The following is a 22,469-nucleotide window of genomic DNA, read 5'->3' as shown; positions in this document are numbered from 1 at the left end:
ACCGTTCAGTATGAACCAATTCTTTTCCAACTCACTTCTGTCGAGTTCCTTACCTATGGACCTGACTAGTTCTTCCAGGCTACATTTCTGGGTGACCTCAATGCTGTTGGGGGGCAGAGGGAGAAGGGAAGGGGTATGATAAAGAGCAGGCCCCTGCCTGTAGGCTCGGTGGGCAGGGGGGACCCCAGAGACACAGCTAGAGGGCGCAGGCCAGTTAGTGGCTCTGCCACATAGCATTAGCTAAGGCCCTTTCTTCCTTCTGGTTATGGCCACACTAGCCCAGGTATAAGCTTATGGAGAAAATATTCAACAAAGATCCACTGGGCATCCACCCTGCCAGGTACCATTCGAGGCACTGGGGCTGCAGAGATGTGTGAACGTTCACACGGCCTCACCTCGTGGGGCCTACAGTCCAGCGGGCAGGCCTCTGAGATGGGGGTTGACCCCAGGTGCACACAAGAAAGAAGCTCTGGTTGCCATCACTGCCCTCGCCCCTGGTCCCCTCGTCGCCGTCCTGCCTTCGTCCCTCAGTCCCAGACACCCAGGGACGCAAGGGTTACATCCCAATACCCAGTGCAGCACCGAGTGCCCCGGACAGCCCAGTGTCCTATCAGACCCCCTGCTCCCCATCAGCTTCATGGGCAAGGGCTCCTACGGGGACCTGGGCTCCGCCAGGGTCTGGCCCCAGGCCAACATCAGCTGCTCCTGGGCTAGGCAGCGGGGGCCAAGAGGCTGGTCACAGAGCCCCACCCCTGGTGCCCTGTGCCTGGCAAACAGACGCCCTCTGGGCAGCAGCTTTGAGACCAGTGCTTCTCAGCCTGGCAACACTTTAGAACCTCCTGGGGCACTTCGTATCTTTGCCTGCGTCTGGCCTCTGGAGATCTGTATGCAAGTGGTTTGAGGTGAAGCCCAGACGCTGTGTTTTTAAAAAATTCCCTAGGTGACACTTAACACACTGCCTGGTTCATAGTAAACACAGAATTAAGTAGTAATTGGTAGTATTTTGTTTATAATTGTTATTATACTTTATACAGAGAGACCAAGGCCCCAAGAGGCTAGATCAGAGCTCAGGGCTCCAGGCATTTTTATATATGTATATATATATATATACACACACACACATACACGTACATAAAAACATAGCAGCACATAAAGGGGACTCCATAAATATTTGTTGAATTGCTCAATCAGCATTTGCTGGAGCATTAAGTATAGGACTTCCTTATGGAAATGAACAGACTAGATGAAGGAGGAAGTACGGACATGAATTCAGATCCAGGGCTCATTCAGAAGAGGCTGCCTGGAAGAGGGCTCTGTGAGGCGGGGACGGGAGAGGTGGGGACTCAGGGCAGCCCTGACCCTCATGACTCCCTCCAGGTGGCCACGGACAAGGACAACGGCATCCTTCTCTACAAGGGAGACAATGACCCCCTGGCACTGGAGCTGTACCAGGGCCACGTGAGGCTCGTCTACGACAGCCTGAGCTCCCCGCCGACCACGGTGTACAGGTGAGGACCAAAGTCCCGCTCCCATTGCACAAGCCCCCCTCGCATTTCGCGCCTGCTTCCAGCACTAGGAGAAGATGCCAGGACGGCTTTGATGCCGCCTCTCCCTGCCCACCCCCCCACTTTCCGCTGGCACAGAGTGGCGGGTGGGAGCGAGAGAGGTGGTCTCGGAGGAAGAGGCAGGAGTGGAAGGGCGGAAGGCAGACCCCATGGGGAGATGACACCTCATTACCATAAGGTAGATGGCCAGCTGGCTACTGGGCCGGAGCCTGTGCTCCAGTGGGGACGAGGCTGCTTTACGAGATGCCCTTTTCAAAACGTCATCCTAATCTTGCATTAGTTTAAGAAAGAAAACAGGGGGAGATGAGCATGGAACTCAAGGGGAAGACATTCCAGAGCACGGAGGGAGCAGGACTCCTCAAGTGACTTTCAGACTGTTCTAAAGGACAGTTTTTCCTAAACTGCAGTCTTTCCAACCATCACCCTGATTTTTACATTATCAGTATGTCAGCTGGGCTGTTACCTAACACGCTACCTTACGTCGGCTTTAAATCTGTTCACTTTTTAAATTTAGCTTCAGCTTGAGTAATAGCATCTGTGAAATCACAGCTCTGCTAGTTCAACATGTTAGAATTTTCTCCTACTTCTCAGTAAAATGAATTCTAGACTATTAACATTTAAAAATTATTTTAGTTATAAATATTTTTATAATACTTATAAAAGCAGCTCCTCAAGTGAGAAATGTTTGTCTGTGTTACACTGAAAATCACATAGAACCTCCCGTGGAAGGAGAGCCTTTACTTGGGGAAAACATAGGGTGTGAGAGAGACCCACACCCAGAGGCCAGCCCTTCCCCTCTGGAAGCGAGAGCACATTTGATCAGGGTGAGTGAAGGGCAGCATTTTTTCCCAGTAACTAAATCCCTTCTTCAATCAGAACTTTACATGGAACTCCATCATATTAAACGCACAGAAGCAAAGCTGCCCTGCTGGGCTTGGGCGGGGGGGGGGGGGGGGGAGCAAAGTTTCCTCCTTCACACAAACTCTCACGAAGGCCCCCAATACACCTCCAACAAACCCAGTTGAAAACCATTGGTGCAAACCAGTGGTTCTCGAGGTGAAGCCCCAGAGCAGCGGCGGCAACAGCAGCCAGGAACTTGTTAGAAAAATGCACGTCTTCAGATGTGCTCTGAAGCTCTGGGGTCGGGCCCAGCCACCGGTTTTAAGGGGCCTCTAGGTGAGGCTGAGAAGTGCTAGCTAACCCAGGAAGGCTTCCTGGAGAAGGAGCCATTTGCAAGGGGTCTTGAAGAATTTGTGTGATCAGGGAGAGCAGTGGGCCGGCAGGCTGGGAGAACAGCAGCGACAAGCCTGAGGGACGATGAAAAGGCAGCGACCAGAGAAGAAGGTTTCACGACAGAGGGTGGCTGGAGGGAAGACCAGCCAGGTTAGGACAGCAGGTACCATGGATGTCCCGGGAGCCTCGGAGTTCCCTGGAGTCAGGGCCTCCTAACATATCTGTTCCTGGGGCTGCTGGTCATGGGTGAAGTGCAGAGGAGAGAGAGCCGGGGGCAGGGCCAGGGCAGCCCTCCATAAAGCCTGGGGCGTCAGACACATCTGGGCTTGGCCAAGTTACTCCACCTCTTGCCTCCGTGTTCTCCCCGGTGTGCTGTGCATGACAGCACCACGTCCCTCCAGGGGTGTTCCTGGGGGCTGAGGGTTGAGAAAGCACTTGGCAAGTTGAGCCTGTACGTGGGCAGGTGAAGGACAGAAGGTGACAGCCAGACTCTGGAGCAGCTGGGCTCTGTCCAGAGCTTGGGGACCTTCCCTGCCCTTCCCACACCGATGTTAGCTGTTGGTCTGGTAGAGAGGTGTGTTGTTGGTAGGAATGTTGGAACGCTCTGCTGTTGTCTTAATCAGGATGGGAAGAATGAATCAGGAACCCAGAGAATTGCCATCTCCAGCCCTTGTCAGGGAGTCAGGTGAGAGTTAGCAGGTGGCCCTGGGGAGACCCCCGGCCCCTTCTCTTACCCATGGGAGGAACCAAGTAAAGGATGTTCCTGCCAGGATCCTCATGCCAAGCCTGGGGACAGATATTTAGTGCTCTTCAGCCCCAAATCCTAAAGGGCCCAAGTCTCTAAGAGTCTCATATTAAAAATGGTTTTGCGGGAACTTCCCTGGTGGGCCAGTGGTTAAGATTCCGAACTTCTGATGCAGGGGGCGGGTTTGATCCCTGATCGGGGAACTAAGATACCACGTGCCATGCAGCGCAGCCAAAAAAAAAAAATGGTTTTGCATCCAAATACTTTTCTCTGGGCAGCCCTGCTTTTGCCCCAACACTGCACGCTTTCACTCACCTCAGAAACGTCTCTCAGGCATTGTTACTGGATCAGGGCCAGGTGCTTACTGCTCAAAAATCAGTACTCGAGAGAGAGGCAAATGTTGGTAGAAAGGAAAGTTGCTTTTAATCAGAATTCTGGCAATCTGGGGAGATGGTGGACTCAGTGTCCCCCAAAAACCACATCTGAAGATTCACTTGGCCGTGAAAGTTTTCAAAGGGAAAGACGGAAGCAGTCTCAGTTAATCATTGAGACGGGGGGGGGGGGGGCACAGTCATCACCATCTCCGACTATGTGCAGACTTGTCGACTTCTTTTGATTTTTCTTTAGATGCTATCTTGCTTACACAGTTTGTGAGATGACTGGAGGGGGAAGCTAGGGAAGAGATCTGGTCATCTGTTAATTACTTACTCATTTCTACTTCTGTGATCTATGGAAAGAACCAACAGATTAGGCAGAGTATTATGCGATCAAAAGATCTGAAAGGTGTGCTAGGGCTGGAGATGAGTAGAGCATGGGGGTGCAAGTTTAAGGTTAGCGACAAGACAAAGGGGGCCTCCTGCGAGAGTTCTTTCCTGCCAGGAGCTGCTTACAACACCTCGTGTGGGTCCTGGGCTGGGTGTAGGAGCCGCAGCGTTCAGGAAAACACAATCCAGGGAGAAAGGCAGACATGTAAATAAGCACCTGTTGCCTGAGCAGGATAAAATAGGTCTCACAGGAGACGCCAGTGCATGCTGTGGGCACAGTGAAGCAGCAGCAGATGGCTGGTTCTGCTTAGAGGACCAGGAAAGGCTCCCTGGGGGAAGAGGTGATGTTTGAGCTGAGATGTGAGCTATGGCTCATGAGCATTTCCGCAGGCTCTGGGGAAGGGGAGACTCCATCGGTATACAAGGAAGCCATGCTGGGGTTAACAGAGGGCACAGGCCCAGCTGACAAGCAGCTGATGGGACCAGGAGGCCATCCCAGCCTCAAAATGAGATCTCCTCCTCAGTCAGTAGCGAGCTCTGGCCTCCAAAGCCTCAGAGCCAGGGAGGCAAACCAAGGCTGGTCTGCGGTCTGCCCACCGCGGCCCCCAGCAGGGACGTACAGGCCTGGAGCAGCTGGGTTCCGTGCCCTCCTTCCTGGGGGTGCCCAGTGGGAGTCACAGGTGGTGAGGTTCTCTTCCAGGCCCGAGGGAAATACACAAAAACCCACCCAAGCCCTACCTGCCCCAGAATGGGGACAGACTGCACTGTTCCTAACTTCCAAGATTTGTCTGAGGAGCAAACTCCCCTGCCTTCAAGGCCCAAGGGGCTGAGTGAGCTGACAGACTTGGGGGAAATGAGGCCCAATAGAGAGTGGTGGGGACTGTGGTAGCTTGGAGGGTATGGCTCTAGCAGATGCAGCTGTGTGGGATGCAGCTTCTTCTCAAAAGAAGCTAGAAATTCAGGGTTTCTATGTAAAATGCTTCAGGGTTTAAATGTTGGCCATTGTAAAACACCCCAGGAGACCTCTCTTTGGCAAGCAGTGCATGCTCCCTTTGTCTTAATTACCACAAACCCATCCATTGCCAGGTCTTTTTCTCATCCGCAAGCCCCGGACATGCGTCATCACTCCTGTTTTAGAGATGAGAAACTTGATGCTCAGATGCATCCTTGGCACAAGAGGCCAGGAAGTGGCAGAGCTGCGATTTAGATCCAGGCCAGGCTCCCAGCAGAACCCGCTCTCCCACATGCTGGGGCATGCAAGGCGGGGCCTAGAGAGGGAGTATGGCCCTGCTCCGATGGTCCAGGAGTCCGGGGTTGCTGCGGTGCCGGCTGACGTCTCAGGCTGCTGCCTGACCGGAATCCTGGGAACTCTTTGTGAGGCTCTGTCGCCACCTAGTGGTCACACCTCAGCATCCAGGTGAGCACGCCTAGTGCATCGAGGAATGACCATTCGTCCCAGGGTGGTGTGGGGTCCTATGCCTTGGGAGCTTGGATTTGAGTCCTGCTTCTACCAGCCCCACTTTAAGACTTCAGACTAGACCCGGTCTCTGAGGCTTAGGTCTCATTTCTAAAATGGAGAAAAAAATGGTACATCCCACCTGGGGGTTGTTAGGGTTAAATGAGAGAATGCAAGTACCCAGCCTAGTTCAGCTTTCAACACATGTCTCCTCCCCCGGCCCCCAACAATTGTAATTAAAAGCAGAAGAGAACTCTATGGGCCACCCTTGGCCACCGTATGTTCTCATGCCAGTCCCAGACAGGGGCCGCCCAGCCTGGCCCTGGCACCGCCAAAGCTTCCCACCTCCCACTCGATGCTGGTTCATGGAGCTTAGAGGATAAGAACAAAGACTGTCAGAGCCCCTCTCTCCCCTGAAGTCCCTGAGTATCCTTCCAGGAGACTAATTCCTGGGCCTTGGATCCACAGTAGAATCATCTCTTTTAGAGTTCAGAGCAGGTTGGTTTTGAGTTTGTTTTCCTTTTCCCAATTTTTTTCTCTTTTGTAGCAGCAAAGCCATTTTTCCCATCCATACTTCAAAGGCCAAGATTTTAAATAAATAAATAAATAAAAGTAGAAATGGAACCATTGTGATCTGCAATGGTTCCAAACCAAACCTCCAGGGACCCCATTTGAAAACCACCAGCTTTAGGCATTATTTCCAGGAGACCCTGGTTAGGATACGCCAGGAAGAAGGTGACCTATTAACCCACAAGCACCTACTGGCACAGACAAGGTTATGGTAAGTTTCCATTTGGAATCAATCCTTAATTTTTTTAATTGAGATATAGTTGATGCGTAACATATTGGTTTCAGGTGTACAACAATTCGATATTTGTGTATATGGTGAAATGATCACCACAGTAAGTCTAGTTAACATCCATCAGCATATATAGTTATAATTTTTTTTCTTGTGATGAGAACTTATAAGATCTACCATCTTAGCAACTTTCAAATATAGAATATTATTAACTGTAGTCACCATGCTGTATATAACACCCCCAGGACTTATTTGTCTTATAGCTGGAAGTTTGTACCTTTTGACCCACTTCACCCGTTTCGCCTACCCCCCACCCCTGGCAACAACCAGTCTCTCCTCTGAATCTACAAGCTCAGGTTTTTTCATTTTGTTTTACAATAGATTCCACATACAAGTTAGGTCATATAGTATTTGCTTTTCTCTCTCTGACTTATTTACTTAGCATAATGCCCTCAAGGTCCATTCATGTTGTCACAAATGGTAAGATTTGCTTCTTTTTTATGGCTGGGTAGTATTCCATTGTACATACATATATACCACATTTTCTTTATCCATTCTTCCACTGATGGACACTTAGATTGCTTCCATGTCTTGGCTATTGTAAGTAATGTTACAATGGACGTGGAGGTGCAGATATTTAGTGAGCGTTTTTGTTTCCTTCAGATAAATACCCAGAAGTGGAACTGCTGGATCATATGGTAGTTTTAAGTTTCTGAGGAACCTTTATACTGTTTTCCATAGTGGCTGCACCAACTTACATTCCCTCTAATAGTGCACAAGAGTTCCCTTTTCTCCACATCTTCATGAACACTTGTTATCTCTTCTCCTTTTGATAGTAGCCATTCTAACAGGTGTGAGGTGACGTCTCATTGTGGTTGTGATGTACACTTCCCTGACACTTAGTGAGCACCTTTTCGTGTACCTGTTGGACGTCTCTATGAATTCTTTGGGAAAATGTTTATTCAAATCTTCTGCCCATTTTTTAATCAGTTTGTTTGAGTTTTTGCTGTTGAGATGTATGAGTTCTTTATATATTTTGGATATTAATCCCTTATCAGATATATGATTTGCAGATACCTTCTCCCATTTACTAGGTTGCCTTTTCATTTTGTTGATGATTTCCTTTGCTGCCCAGAAGGTTTTCAGTGGGGTGTAGTCCCACTTATTTTGTTTCTTGTGCTTTTTGGTGTCAAATCCAAAAAATCATCACCAAGACAATGTCAAGGAGCGTACCACCTATGTTTTCTTCTAGGAGTTTTATGGCTTCAGGTCTTATGTTCAAGTCCTTAATCCATTTTCAGTTAATTTTTGTAGATGGTGTAAGATAGTGGTACCGTTTCGTACTTTTGTATGTGGCTGCCCACTTTTCTCAGCACCATTTGTTGAAGAGACTGTCCTTTCTGCTTTTTATATTCTTGGGTACTTTGTTGGAAGTTAATTGACCACATATGCATGAGTTTATTTCTGGACTCTCTATTCAGTTCCATTGATCTATGTGTCGGTTTTTATGCCAGTATCACACTATTTTGATTACTATAGTTTTGTAATATATATAGTTTAAAATCAGGGAAAGTGATTCCTCCAGCTTTTTCTTTCTCAAGATTGCTTTGGCTATTCAGAGTCTTTTATGGTTTCATACAAATTTTAGGATTGTTCTATTCCTGTGAAAAATGCCACTGCACTTTCGATAGAGATTGCACTTAATTTGTAGACTGCTTTGGGTAGTATGAACATTTTAACACTACTGATTCTTCCAGTCCATGAGCACTGAACATCTTTCCATTTATTTTTGTCTCCTTCACTTTCTTTCATCAATGTCTTAACCGTTTTAATTGTACAGGTTTTATACCTCCTCAGTTAATTTTTTATAGGTATTTTATTCTTTTTGATGTGATTGTAAATGGGATTGTTTTCTTAATTTCTCTTTCTGATAGTTCACTATTAGTGTATAGAAATGCAACTGATTTTTTTTTGCTTTTTTTAATTGAAGTATTGTTGATTTACAGTGTTGTGTTAGTTTCCGGTGTACAGCAAAGTGATTCAGTTATGTGTGTGTCTGTGTATATATATATATATATATTCTTTTTCAGATTCTTTTCCCAGATAAGTTATTATAAAATATTAAGTATCGTTCCATGTGCTATACAATAGATCCTTGTTGTTTATCTATTTTATATATAGTAGTGTGTATATATTACTCCCAAATTCCTAACTTATCCCTCCCCTGCACCTTTCCCCTTTGGTAACCATAAGTTTGTTTTGTATGCCTGTGAGTCTGTTTCTGTTTTGTAAATAAGTTCATTTATGTCATTTTTTTTAGATTCCACATATAAATGATAGCATATGATATTTTTCTTTCCCCGTCTGACGTACTTCACTTACAGTGATAATTTCTAGGTCCATCCATGTTGCTGCAATTGGGATTATTTCGTTCTTTTTTATGGCTGAGTAGTATTCCATTGTATATATGTACCACATCTTTATCCATTCATCTACTGATGGACATTTAGCTTGCTTCCATGTCTTGGCTATTGTGAATAGCACTGCAATGAACACTAGGGCTGCAGTGAACATGTATCTTTTTGAGTTATGGTTTTCTCTGGATATATACCCAGGAGTGGGATTGCAGGATCATACGGCAGTCCTATTTTTAGTTTTTGAAGGAACCTCCAAACTGTTCTCCATAGTGGCTGTACCAAGTTACATACCCACCAACAGTATAGAAGGGTTCCCTTTTCTCCACACCCTCTCCAGCATTTATTATTTGTGAACTTTTCGATGATGGCCATTGTGACTGGTGTGAGGTGATACTTCATCATAGTTTTGATTTGCACTTCTCTAATAATTAGCAACGTTGAGAATCTTTTCATGTGCCTTTTGGCCATCTGTATGTCTTCTTTGGAGAAATGTCTATTTAGATCTTCTGCCCATTTTTTGGTTGGGTTATTTGTATTTTTGATATTGAACTGTATGAGCTGTTTGTGTATTTTTGAGATTAATCCCTTGTCAGTTCCATCATATGCAAATATTTTCTCCCATTCTGTGGGTTTTCTTTTTATTTTGTTTATGGTTTCCTTTGCTGTGCAAAAGCTTTTAAGTTTAATTAAGTCACTTTTTTTGTTGTTGTTTTTATTTCCGTTACTCTAGAAGGTGGGTCAAAAAAATCTTGCTGTGGTTTATGTCAAAGTGTATTCTTCCTATGTTTTCCTCTAAGAGTTTTATAGTGTCTGGTCTTACATTTAGGTCTTTAATCCATTTTGAGTTTATTTTTGCGTATGATGTTAGGGAGTGTTCTAGTTTCATTCTTTTACGTGTAGCTGTCCAGTTTTCCCAGCACCACTTACAGAAGAGGCTGTCTTTTCTCCATTGTATGTTCTTGCCTCCTTTGTCATAAATTAGGTGACCATATGTATGTGGGTTTATCTCTGGGCATTCTATCCTGTACCATTGATCTATATTTCTGATTTTGTGCCAGTACCACACTGTCTTGATTACTGTAGCTTTGTGGTATAGTTTGAAGTCGGGGAGCCTGATTCCTCCAACTCTGTTTTTCTTTCTCAAGATTGCTTTGGCTATTTGGGGTCTGTTGTGTTTCCATACGAATTGTAAAATTTTTTGTTCTAATTCTGTGAAGAGTGCCATTGGTAGTTTGATAGGGATTGCATTGAATCTGTAGATTGCTTTGGGTAGTATAGTCATTTTCACAGTACTCCTTCTTCCAATCCAAGAACATGGTATATTTCTCCATCTGTTTATGTCATCTTTGATTTCTTTCATCAGTATTTTATAATTTTCTGAGTACAAGTCTTTCACCTCCTTAGGCAGGTTTATTCTTAGGTATTTTATCCTTTTTGTTGCAATGGTATATTGGAGTGTTTCCTTAATTTCTCTTTCTGATTTTTCGTTGTTGGTGTATAGGAATGCCAGAGATTTCTGTGCATTAATTTTGTATCCTGCAACCTTACCAAATTCATTGATTAGTTCTAGTAGTTTTCTGGTGGCATCTTTAGGATTCTCTATGTATTGTATCATGTCATCTGCAAACAGTGAGAGTTTTACTTCTTTTCCAATTGTATTCCTTTTATTTCTTTTTCTTCTCTGATTGCCATGGCTAGGACTTCCAAAACTATGTTGAATAAGAGTGGTGAGAGTGGACATCCTTGTCTGGTTCCTGATCTTAGAGGAAAATGCTTTCAGTTTTTCACCATTGAGTATGATGCTTGCTGTGGGTTTGTCATATATGAACTTTATTATGTTGAGTAGGTTCTATGCCCACTTTCTGGAGGGGTTTTTTTTTTTAATCATAAATGGGTGTTGAATCTTGTCAAAAGCTTTTTCAGCATCTATCGAGATGATCATATGGTTTTTCTTCTTCAATTTGTTAATATTGTGTATTACATTGATTGATTTGCATATATTGAAGAATCCTTGCATCCCTGGGATAAATCCCACTTGATTGTGGTGTATGATCCTTTTAATGTGTTGTTGGATTCTGTTTGCTAGTATTTTGTTAAGGATTTTTGCATCTCTGTTCATTAGTGATATTGGTCTACAATTTTCTCTTTTGGTGATATCTTTTTCTGGCTTTGGTATCACGGTGATGGTGGCTTCATAGAATGAATTTGGGAGTGTTTCACCTTCTGCAATTTTTTGGAAGAGTTTGAGAAGGATCGGTGTTAGCTCTTCTCTAAATGTTTGATAGAATTTGCCTGTGAAGCCATCTGGCCCGAGACATTTGTTTGTTGGAGGATTTTTAATTATGGTTTCAATTTCATTACTTGTGATAGGTCTGTTTATATTTTCTAATTCTTCCTGGTTCTGTCTTGGAAAATTGTACCTTTCCAAGAATTTGTCCATTTCTTTGTGGTTGTCCATTATGTTGGCATATAGTTGTTTGTAGTCTCTTATAATCCTTTGTATTTCTGCAGTGTCAGTTGTGATTTCTCCTTTTTCATATCTAGTTTTATTGATTTGCATCCTCTCCCTTTTTTTCTTGATGAGTCTGGCTAAGGGTTTATCAATTTTCTTTATCTTCTCATACAACCAGCTTTTAGTTTTATTGATCTTTCCTATTGTTTTCTTTGTTTCTATTTCATTTATTTCTGCTGTGGTCCTTATGATTTCTTTCCTTCTACTCACTCTGGGTTTTCTTTGTTCTTCTTTCTCTAGTTGTTTTAAGTGTAGGCTTAGATTGTTTGAGATGTTTCTTGTTTCTTGAGGTGAGATTGAATTGCTATAAACTTCCCTCTTAGAACTGCTTTTGCTGAGTGCCATAGGTTTTGGGTCGTCATGTTTTCATTGTCATTTGTTTCTATGTATTTTTTTATTCCTTCTTTGATTTCTTCAGTGATCTCTTGGTTATTTAGTAGGGCACTGTTTAGCCTCCATGTATTTGTGTTTTCCACAGTTTTGTTCCTGTAATTGATTTCCAATCTCATAGCATTGTGGTCAGAAAAGATGCTTGAAACAATTTCAATTTTCTTAAATTTTTCAAGGCTTGATTTGTGACCCAAGATGTGATCTATCCTGGAGAATGTTCTGTGTGCACTTGAGAAGAAAGTGTATTCTGCCACTTTTGGGTGGAATGTTCTATAAATATCAATTAAATCTATGTGGTCTGTTGTGTCACTTAAAACTTGTGTTTCCTTATTAATTTTCTGTCTGGATGATCTGTCCATTGGTGTGAGGTGTTAATGTCCCCCACTATAATTGTGTTTCTGTTGATTTCCCCTTTTATAGCTCTTAGCATTTGCCTTATATATTGAGGTGCTCCTATGTTGGGTGCATAAACACTTGTTATTTCTTCTTGGATTGATCCTTTGATCATTGTGTAGCATCCTTCATTATCTCTTATAAGAGTCTTTATTTTAAAGTCTATTTTATCTGATACAAGTATTGCTACTCCAGGTTTCTTTTGATTTCCATTTGCATGGAATATCTTTTTCCATCCCTTCACTTTCAATCTGTATGTGTCCCTAGGTCTGAAGTGGGTCTCTTGTAGACAGCATATACATGGGTCTTGTTTTTGTATCCATTCAGCCAGTCTGTGTCTTTAGGTTAGGGCATTTAATCCATTCACATTCAAGGTTATTGATATGTATGTTACTAATACCATTTTCTTAATTGTTTGGGGTTTGTTTTTGTGGGTCTTTTTCTTCTCTTGTGTTTCCTGCCTAGAGGAGTTTCTTTAGCATTTGTTGTAAAGCTGGTTTGGTGGTGAATTCTTTTAGCTTTTGCTTGTCTGAAAAGCTTTTGATTTTTTCATCAAATCTGAATGCGATCCTGGCTGGGTAGCGTAATCTTGGTTGTAGGTTTTTCTCTTTCATCACTTTAAGTATATCCTGCCACTGCCTTCTGGCCTGCAGAGTTTCTGCTGAAAAATCAGCTGATAACCTTATGGAGATTCCTTTGTATGTTATTCCTTGTTTTTCCCTTGCTGCTTTTAATATTTTTTCTTTGAATTTAATTTTTGTTTGTTTGATTAATGTGTCTTGGTGTGTTTTTCCTAGGGTTTATCCTGTATGGGACTCTCTGTGCTTCTTGGACTTAGGTGACTATTTCCTTTCCCATGTTAGAGAAGTTTTCCACTATAATCTCTTCAAATATTTTCTCAGTCCCTTTCTTTTTCTCTTCTTCTTCCGGGACCCCTATAATTCGAACGTTGGTGCATTTAGTGTTGTCCCAGAGGTCTCTGAGATTGTCTTCAATTCTTTTCATTCTTTTTTCTTTATTCTGCTCCTTGTCAGTTATTTCCCCCATTCTGTCCTCCAGCTCACTTATTAATTCTGCTGCCTGTGTTTCCTTATTGATTTTCTGGCTGGATCATCTGTCCATTGGTGTAAGAGGGGTAATGCAACTGATTTTTATATATTAATTTTGTGTCTAGCAACTTTACTGAATTTGTTAGTTCCAACAGTTTTTTAGTGGAAAGTTTAGGTTTTTCTATATATAACATCATGTCATCTGCAAATAGTGACAGTTCTACTTCTTACTTTCCAATGTGTATGCCTTTTTTTTTTTTCTTTCCTAATTGCTCAGGCTGGGACTTCCAATACTTTGTTGAATATAAATGGCAAGAGTGGGCATCCTTGTCTTGTTTCTGATTTTGAAAGAAAAGCTTTCAGTTTTCACCACTGAATATAATGCTAGCTGTGGGCTTGTTATATATGGCCTTTATTTGGTTGAGTTTGTTCTATACCTATATTGTTAAGAGTTTTCATCATAAATGGATGTTGAATTTTGTCAAATGCTTTTTCTGCATTTATTGAGGTGATCACATGATTTTGATCCTATTTTGTTAATTTGGTGTATCACACTGATTGAATTTGTGATTTTGAGCCACTCTTGCATCCCTGGAATACACCCCACTTAATCATGGTATATAACCTTTTTAATGTATTATTGAATTAGGTTTGCTAATATTTTATTAAGAATTTTTGCATCTATGTTCATCAGAGACATTGGTCTGTAATTTTCTTGTGGCATTCTTGTCTGGTTTTAGTATCAAGATGATGCTGACCTTGTAAAATGAGTTTGGAAGTGTTCCTTCCTATTTTTTGTAAGAGTTTGAGAAGGATTGTTATTAAGCCTTCTTTAAATGTTTCGTAGAATTCACCAGTGAACCCATCCAGTCCTAGGCTTCTGTTTGTTGGGAGGCTTCTGACAGCTGATTCCATACCCTTAGAGGCATACTTCATTTTACTGCACTTTGCTATATTGTGCTTCACAGATACTGTATTATTTACAAACTGAAGGTTTGTGGCAACTCTGTGTCAAGTCTGTTGGTGCCATTTTTCCAACAGCATTTGCTCACTTCATGTCTGTGTGTCATGTTTTGATAATTCTCATAATATTTCAACCTTTTACAGTATTTATTATGGTGATCTGTGATCAGTGATCTTTGATGTTATTGCAGAAAGAGTATGCCTCCCTGAAGGCTCAGGTGACAGTCAGCATTTTTCTAGCAATAATGTATTTTTAATTTAAGGTATGTAAATTGTTTTTTAGACAAAATGCTATTGCACCCTTAATAGAGTACACTGTAGTAGTATAAACATAACTTTTATGTGCACTGGGAAACCAGAAAATTCATGTGACTCGCTTCATCAGGTGGTCTGGAACTGAACCCACAGTATCTTATGTTGTTTGAAATTATTTCCAAATAAAAAACAAAACAAAATGCGAGGAATACTAGTCAAGTTCACAGCCCAGTGCAGGCTGTGGAAGGCACTCAGCAAATCCTCTGTCTCTCCCATTTCTCTCCTGCCCAGCGTGGAGACCGTGAATGACGGGCAGTTTCACAGTGTGGAGCTGGTGATGCTAAACCAGACCCTGAACCTGGTGGTGGACAAAGGAGCCCCCAAAAGCCTGGGGAAGCTCCAGAAGCAGCCAACAGTGGGCATCAACAGCCCCCTCTACCTTGGAGGTAAAGCCCCATCCCCTCCCACCCCAAACACCTCCACCTCCCACCTGCCCCCTGTGCTCAGGCACCCACCCCCAGGCCAACTGGTGAGGCTCGCTGCTCTCAGCACCCACTGCCAAAGCTAATCAACGAAGGCTTCCTGGAGGAAGTGACAACCAAGCTGCTCCCTAAAATGTGAATAGTTAGCCAGATCATGGGGAGGAGAAGAGGACAGGAAAGAGAGCAGGGTTCCTTCTGAGAAACTACACGTTTTTTAGGGAGGATGGGGGAAGGTGAAGATGGAATGGGGAGGAAGGAGATGGATACAGGGGCCAGCCCCTTCAGATACAGGGGCTTCTCTCTGCTCTGCCACCCCCTTAGATGCTGTGAGTCTCAGCTGATGTGTGTAGACGAGTATGTTTGCCATTAAGGTCATTCAAAGGCCAAAGAGAGAAGGAGCCACCAGTCTGGCAGAGCATGGGCCTGAAACCCAGCCTTGGGCCAGTAGTTCTCAAAGGGTTATGTGCCAAAGAAAAAAAAAGGCATCAGAGCAGCTTATTCAACATGGAGGTTCCCAAGACTTCTCCCAAGGAGTCCACCTCCGAGGGCTGGAATTCGGGCAAGCAGGGTGGGCAGGGGGGTATCTTCAGGTCGCTGTCCTGGTGTCCCTCCCGCAGGCATCCCCACCTCCACGGGCCTCTCGGCCTTGCGCCAGGGCGTGGACCGGCCGCTGGGCGGCTTCCACGGCTGCATCCACGAGGTGCGCATCAACAACGAGCTGCAGGACTTCAAGGCCCTCCCGCCGCAGGCCCTGGGCGTCTCGCCGGGCTGCAAGTCCTGCAGCGTGTGCAGGCACGGCCTGTGCCGTGCCGTGGAGAAGGACAGCGTGGTGTGCGAGTGCCACCCAGGCTGGACCGGCCTGCTGTGCGACCAGGAGGCCCGCGACCCCTGCCTCGGCCACAGGTCGGTGTCCCTCCCCCTCTGCCCCACCCGGGAAGTGGGCACTGATGGAAGCTGGAGGGACTGCAGTCAGACTGTAGACAGGGGCTGCTTAGAAGGTCAGGGGCTTAACACGACCAAACAGCAGGTCTTGTTCAGAGGAGACATCAGTGTGCCAGAGCCTAGCTGAAAAACACTTGTCAAGTCGAAAGGGGCACCCGTGTGCATGCACCTTGGCAAGTGGGTGCATTTCGGCCCGACTCGACTCCCCACTCAGTGGTACCCTACGAGGGCACCAGGGGTGTATAACCACACACAGCCGAATCATTTCATGGCTCTGGCATTCATTATGCATCAAAATATTTACTGAGGGCCTACTATGTGTCAGGCCTTGTGCTAAAAATAGGAGACCCAGCATCCTCAGTGTTCAGAAGTCTGAATCGGCCAGAGATGACACCAGAGCCCTGTCTAGTAATTCGCTCGGCCGAACAAGCTGGGACATGATATTGTGGATCAGGCGTGAAGGATGCTATAAAGGGGTTGAGTTTCCTGGGTAGCTCTGGAGTGTGTGTGACTATGAGTGTGTGTGTGTGTGTGTATGCGTTGGACTCTGTAACGAATATGTCTACAATGAACCCTGCCTCTGAATGTCATCCCAGTACAGAGAATGCTGCAGCACAATTAAGAATCCAGGCTGTGGCATCAGTTTCTCCATCTATGAGATGTGGATAAGACTATCTACTGCACAGGACAGCAGAGGATGTGGATAAGACTATCTACTGCACAGGACAGCAGAGGAGAGGGGATTGTAGAAAATAAGACTGATGCTAGGCGTAAAGCACTTACCCCAATGCCTGGCACAGAGCAAGTGGTAGCTGGTGGTAGAGACAGTAGTAATCATGTTATCAATTAAGATGGCAGAAGACTGCGTGGGTTCTGACGTCTGTGGGTACAACAGCCAGCCTCATCAGGCTCACAGCTGTCAGTGTCATTGGGCGATGCTCACAGCCTCCAGCTGACTGGTGCTCAGCCACTGGGCCGGTGGACGGTGGACCATGGGGTGGAGAAGGCCTAAGGTCCCACAGCTCCGGGCTGGGGTGGACAAAGGAAGCCTCCAGCTGCACTGACTGCCTGGTTCCCCTCTCCTCCTCGCCTCTGCCCCCAGCTGCAGCCAGGGGAGATGCGTGGCCACTGGGACCTCATATGTGTGCAAGTGCGCCGAGGGCTACAGAGGGGCCTTGTGTGACCACAAGAATGACTCAGCCAACGCCTGCTCAGCCTTCAAGTGTCACCACGGGCAATGCCACGTCTCAGATCAAGGGGAGCCCTACTGCCTGTGCCAGCCCGGCTTTAGTGGGGAACACTGCGAACAAGGTGGGTCCACTGTGCGCATCGGTGGGAGGCGGGGGAGAAACGACGGTGCCCGGGAAGGATGCGGGGGTCAGACTTGGACTCCACATTCAGATGACCTAAGTTCCAGTTCTGGCTGAGCCACTTAGAGGCTGCATGACCTTCATTAAGTTACTTTCTGAGCCTCAAATTCCGTCATGTTGAATATGGGGGGCAACACCATAACTTCCTGTGTCAGTTATCCATTGCTGTATAACAAATTAGCCCCAACACATAGCAGTTCAAAACCACACTAAACATGCTCCATCCCACACGGTTCCCGTGGGTCAAGCATTCAGAAACGGCTTAGCTGGATAGTTCCAGCTGGGGTCTCTGGAGGTTGCAAACCGCCAGGACTGTGTGAGCAGTCTGGGTTGTTCTTTCTCTCCTCTCCCCTCCCCTCCTTTTCTAATTGCCGGCCCTAGAGCTGCCAGAGTGGCCCTCTGACCAGCACCACTGACTCACCTGAGAGCTTATTAGAAATACAGACGCTCAGTCCCAGTCCAGACCTTCTGAATCAGAACCTGCTTTAACAAGAGCCCTGGATGGTTCTTAATCACATTAACATTTCAGACGTTGCTCTGCAGTCTCCTCCCAAACCTCATGCCATTATTGGGTCAACAAAAGACAGTTCCTTGGTCTGATCCCATTTCAAAAACATCAAATCACTTACCTTTCTTAGTGACCCCTTTAGTGTATTAATTTGGAGGTAAGTGCAAAAAAGGAAAACTGAAATTAAATTATATTCCAGCTGAAATGGTTCTGTCTCCCTTGGAGGTTTTTCTCCTGCATGGAAACTGAGAAGTCTTCGTCTTCCTTCCTGCCACCAGAATCCTGGGCAGGCCACCTCCTGTCACTAGAGGACTCTTTCACATCTTATACCTTGTTGAAATACCATTCTTAACCAATTTGGTAAATAATGTATTCTGAAATAATTTCAGATCTTGAAATAATTTCAGATCTAACAGAAAAATTGCCAGAATATAAACAGCGTTCCCATTCCCTTCAGCTGGACAGCCCAACTGTTAACATGCTGCCGAGTGTGCGTTCTCCCTGCCCCGCACATCACACACACCTATTATCATTAGGCTTCTTTTGATCCTGTTAACAGTCACGTAATTTTAAAAACCTATATCAAGCTTAACAGAATTCACATCACATCACATTAACCACCTAAAACTTTAAACTGCGTAAAGCCCTTTTGCATTCACAATCCCTGTGATGCTCATAACAGCCCCTGAAAAAGCAGGAAGAACCAGGACCTGTGTCACCATTTTCCGGACAAGGAAACTGAGGCTCAGGGATCCAAGGCTGTGTGGCCGAGGATCCTAGTCCTGAATCCATTACTCTCTCTCTCAGTGCCTTGCTCCAGATGCTTTCCCAATGTGCTGAGGACAGTAATGGGGTCAAGGTGAAGAGCTGGGTCAGGGACCGGAGGATTAAGCAGATCCAGGGGTCCCCTCCCCTCATTTCTACAACTTGTGGAAAAGCTCGCACGCGTGTGCACACACACACGGCGCCCCCAGACTCTTTGGCTCACTGACTACTGTTCCTCTTTCAGACCTCAACTCCAGCATCACTTCCCAGAGACAATCCCTGGCCCCTGGGCTAGTCAGGCTCCTTTGCCATGTCTTTTGTAGAAACACATCCCGTTTCTTCGTAGCATGCACCTCAGTTTATCATTACAAATGTATTTATTTAAATGACACTGTAATTAGTGTCTAGACTCTACACCAGCAGAGACAGGCTACTGAGAGTGGTGGGGACTGGAGATCTCCTGCCCCGTGTAAAGCCCACGGCTTCAGCCCATCATTGCCACGCAGGGATGCAGACTCAGCTTTGCCAGAGCCCCTGGTTTTCAAAGAAACCAGATATCCCAATGTTCAGATGCAATCTCCTGGCATTGTGGTTTTTTTCTTTTTTTTAATGTTGGCATTTAATTTGGTTTCTAAGTGTCTGTGGCACAAGCAACACAGGTCTGGGATGGGATTTAGCCCTCAGTCCCCCAATCTGCCACATCTAGTTTGATCTTTAAGTTCCTTGAAGGAAGGGACCGAGCCTGCTCTTGTCACCCTGCTATCCTCGGGGCTTAGTTTTAAACCTATTATCGAGGTTGGCACGGAAAGGCACTTAGTATTTGTGGAAGAGTGAGATGGGTTATGGGAGGGTGGGCAGGGAGATGGATGGATGAGTGAATGAGTAAGTACGCATGGGCTTCGGCCCACGAGTGTCTCAGAGCAGCCTACCCCGGACAGCCATCTCCAGCCCCAATGCCCTGCCCTTACCTCTTCCACCCTCTGCAGAGACTCCATGCCTGGGGGGGGTAGTCCGAGAGGTGATCCGCCGCCAGAAAGGTTATGCCTCGTGTGCCACAGCCTCCAAGGTGCCCTTAATGGAATGTCATGGGGGCTGCGGTCCCCAGTGCTGCCAGCCCACCCGCAGCAAGCGGCGGAAATACGTGTTCCAGTGCACAGACGGCTCCTCGTTCGTGGAAGAGGTGGAGAGACACTTAGAGTGCGGCTGCCGCCCATGTTCCTAAGGCCCCCCGCAGCCCTTCCGCCTCCCGGACTCCAGCCGGGTGGGTGGGGACGGCCACGTGGGACACCCCCACGAGATTCGCAGTGAAGCAGTAGAAGCTGGAAAGGAAGCAAAAGAAGAGAATATTAAGTATATTGTAAAATAAACAAAAAATAGAACTTATTTTTATTATGGAAAGTGACTATTTTCATCTCTTATTATATAAATATATCACACCATCTGAGTATATGTACCATATAGTGAGTTATTTTTACCGACCTTTTTGTTCTGTGTTGTGTATTTGTCGTGTTTTTATAAACAGCTGTTAAAAGTTTTAAGAAAAAAGGCTAATAAAAATGTTTTAAAACGAAAGGATGAGCATAAAGAAGTGATAGCCTGTCCGAGAAGGAAGGAGGAGGTTTATACGTCTAGGAAACACTGTCGTCATTAGGTCGGCAGAAACCAGAACCTGCTTACTGAGCTCAGGAAACAGAACGAGAAGAGGAAAAGAGCGAAGGAAAAGGTTTTTCTTTGTTTCTTCCGATTTTTAATGACTTTTCCTTCCCTACAAGCACCCAGCTTTTCAGTCCTGGTTGCCGAGGCCCAGGATGCCCAGTTCTTCCAGGAAAAGCCGCTGAGCACTGGCCTCTGACTCTCCCTGGGACCCAAAGCATCGGCCGCCGCCCATGTGCTCCAGGCCCCTGCAGGGTCTGAGCCCACTGCAGACCCCCTCCCCATCCTGGCTGCCCTTGATTCCATTACAGGACTGTCTGAACTCCGCCACAGGCTTCATCTGAGCCTGTTTTGCCAAATCTGAAAACAGCTGCCCTTCTCCTGCCCCTCCCCAGGAAGACAGTCCCCCTGCTGCTCCTCCAGGAACGCAGGGGTCACCAATCTCCTCAAGCCCCAGCACTGGCCCTTCCACTGGAAGTTCTGAACCACTCTCCTCCCTCAGCCAACCTCGTACTGGGAGGCGACACTAGGAGAGCAGGCAGCCCGGCTCACTGGCAAGTTCTGGGAGGCTCCTGCCATGGGGTACCTAGGCCTCTGACACCTGAACCTCCAGGCCTCTGTCATGATGACGAAGACCCCTTGCCCGTCTGTACCACTTTTCCGTGCATATCCACACTGCACCTTATTCTCTCCATGCGACCCCTGCCCCCGGCAAAAGGAAGCACTATAACCCCATTTCATAGATAAGGAAACTGAGGCCTCGCTCCAGCCCTGTACCTCTCCTTACGCCACACCTCTGATAAGTGAACGAACCAAGCCTGGAGCCTAGACTCAAAACCCTAGATTCCTTCTCCAGAACAGCATAAACCCAGGAGATGCGGGCAGTCTAAGTTCATCAGAGAACCCCTACCAGAAAAGGAAATGGTTTTTCCTGCTATTTTTCCTGCTCTCATTCTGCCTTGTTCTACCTCCTTGGTATCCAGAATGATTCTAGACTGGGGGACTTACGTATCGGGGGTGTGAGCCAGGGCAGCCTGTCTAGCCCAGACTCCACTCCAGGAACTGCCAGCCCTCCTGAAGGGGACTTGCCCCTGCCTCTTCCCCACCCTCGTCTGCCCCTTTCCACCCCAGTCAGGCTAGGGCAGATGGTCCAGGGGCTCAGCAGCTCACACCGACCCCCGTCTCGCACCCATTGCTCCCTCCCCCAGGAGCCTCCCCTGCAGAAGAGTCAGGGAGGAGAGTGTAGGGCCCAGTGGACCATCCAGCTCTGAGCATCCCCAGAGGAGCCCAGTGGTTCTCTGAGGACTGATGGCGAGCCAAAGGCTCAAAGAATCAAGAAGGGAGAAAGAAAAGACGGAGGAACAAAAGGCAAGTGGCAGATAGGAAGGCAAGGAGGGAGGGAGGGAGGGAAGGAAGGAAGGAGGGAGAAGAGAGAGAGAAGGGAGGGAGGGAGGAAGGAAGGAAGGAAGGAAGGAAGGAGGAGAGAGAAGGAAGGGAGGAGAGAGAGAGAAGGAAGGGAGGGAGGGAGGAAGGAAGGAGGGAGGAGAGAGAGAGAAGGAAGGGAGGGAGGAAGGAAGGAGGGAGGGATGGAGGGAGGAGAGAGAGAAGGGAGGGAGGAAGGAAGGGAGGGAGGAAGGGAGGGAGGAAGGAAGGAAGGAAGGAAGGAGGGAGGGAGGGATGGAGGGAGAAGAGAGAGAAGGAAGGAAGGGAGGGAGGAAGGAAGGAAGGAAGGAGGGAGGGAGGGAGGGATGGAGGGAGAAGAGAGAGAAGGAAGGGAGGGAGGAAGGAAGGAAGGGGGAAGGAGAAAGAAACAACAAAAAGAGAGGGATGAAGAGAGGGAGGGATAAGATAGAGGAATTTACTGTAAAATATATATATTATATGTACTATACATCATGTTCCAGGTACTTACTGTACCTTATGATGACTGTTTCAAATATTAATGGCTGATTGACTTAGTACTTACATTATACATTAGGTACCATTCTAATTTATATATATTAATATATAATATATATTCACTTAATTCTCAAAACAACCCTGTAGTAAAGACATTGCTAACCCATTTTACAGTTCAGTAAATTGAGGCATGGAGAAGTTAACGTGCACAAGAGCAGATGCCTAATAAATTACAGAGCCGGGATCTGAGCCCACCCTGTCTAACTCCAGGACTTGCTCCTCATGGGAAGGAAAAAGGTCCCACCTCTA

At 46.1% G+C, this 22,469-nt stretch overlaps 1 protein-coding gene across 1 annotated transcript in view; it reads left to right on the top strand.

The window, feature by feature from the left end:
• The window catches only part of SLIT3 (slit guidance ligand 3), a 598,723-nt gene extending 578,640 nt beyond the window's left edge, over positions 1-20,083 (top strand). Inside the window, exons 32-36 of the mRNA XM_082650871.1 lie at positions 1,378-1,508; positions 14,833-14,987; positions 15,641-15,926; positions 17,068-17,276; positions 19,595-20,083. Of these exons, the coding sequence (XP_082506997.1) occupies positions 1,378-1,508; positions 14,833-14,987; positions 15,641-15,926; positions 17,068-17,276; positions 19,595-19,830 (1,017 nt within the window). The 3' untranslated portion in view covers positions 19,831-20,083. The remainder of the gene's footprint in view (positions 1-1,377; positions 1,509-14,832; positions 14,988-15,640; positions 15,927-17,067; positions 17,277-19,594) is intronic.
• The last annotated feature ends 2,386 nt before the right edge of the window (positions 20,084-22,469 follow it).

The sequence above is a fragment of the Grampus griseus genome (assembly GCF_964374135.1).
Source record: "Grampus griseus genome assembly, chromosome: 3".
NCBI classification, from domain to species: domain Eukaryota; kingdom Metazoa; phylum Chordata; class Mammalia; order Artiodactyla; family Delphinidae; genus Grampus; species Grampus griseus.
The sequence above is the reverse complement of the archived record's forward strand: the minus strand, read 5'-3'. Positions and strand labels throughout refer to the sequence as shown.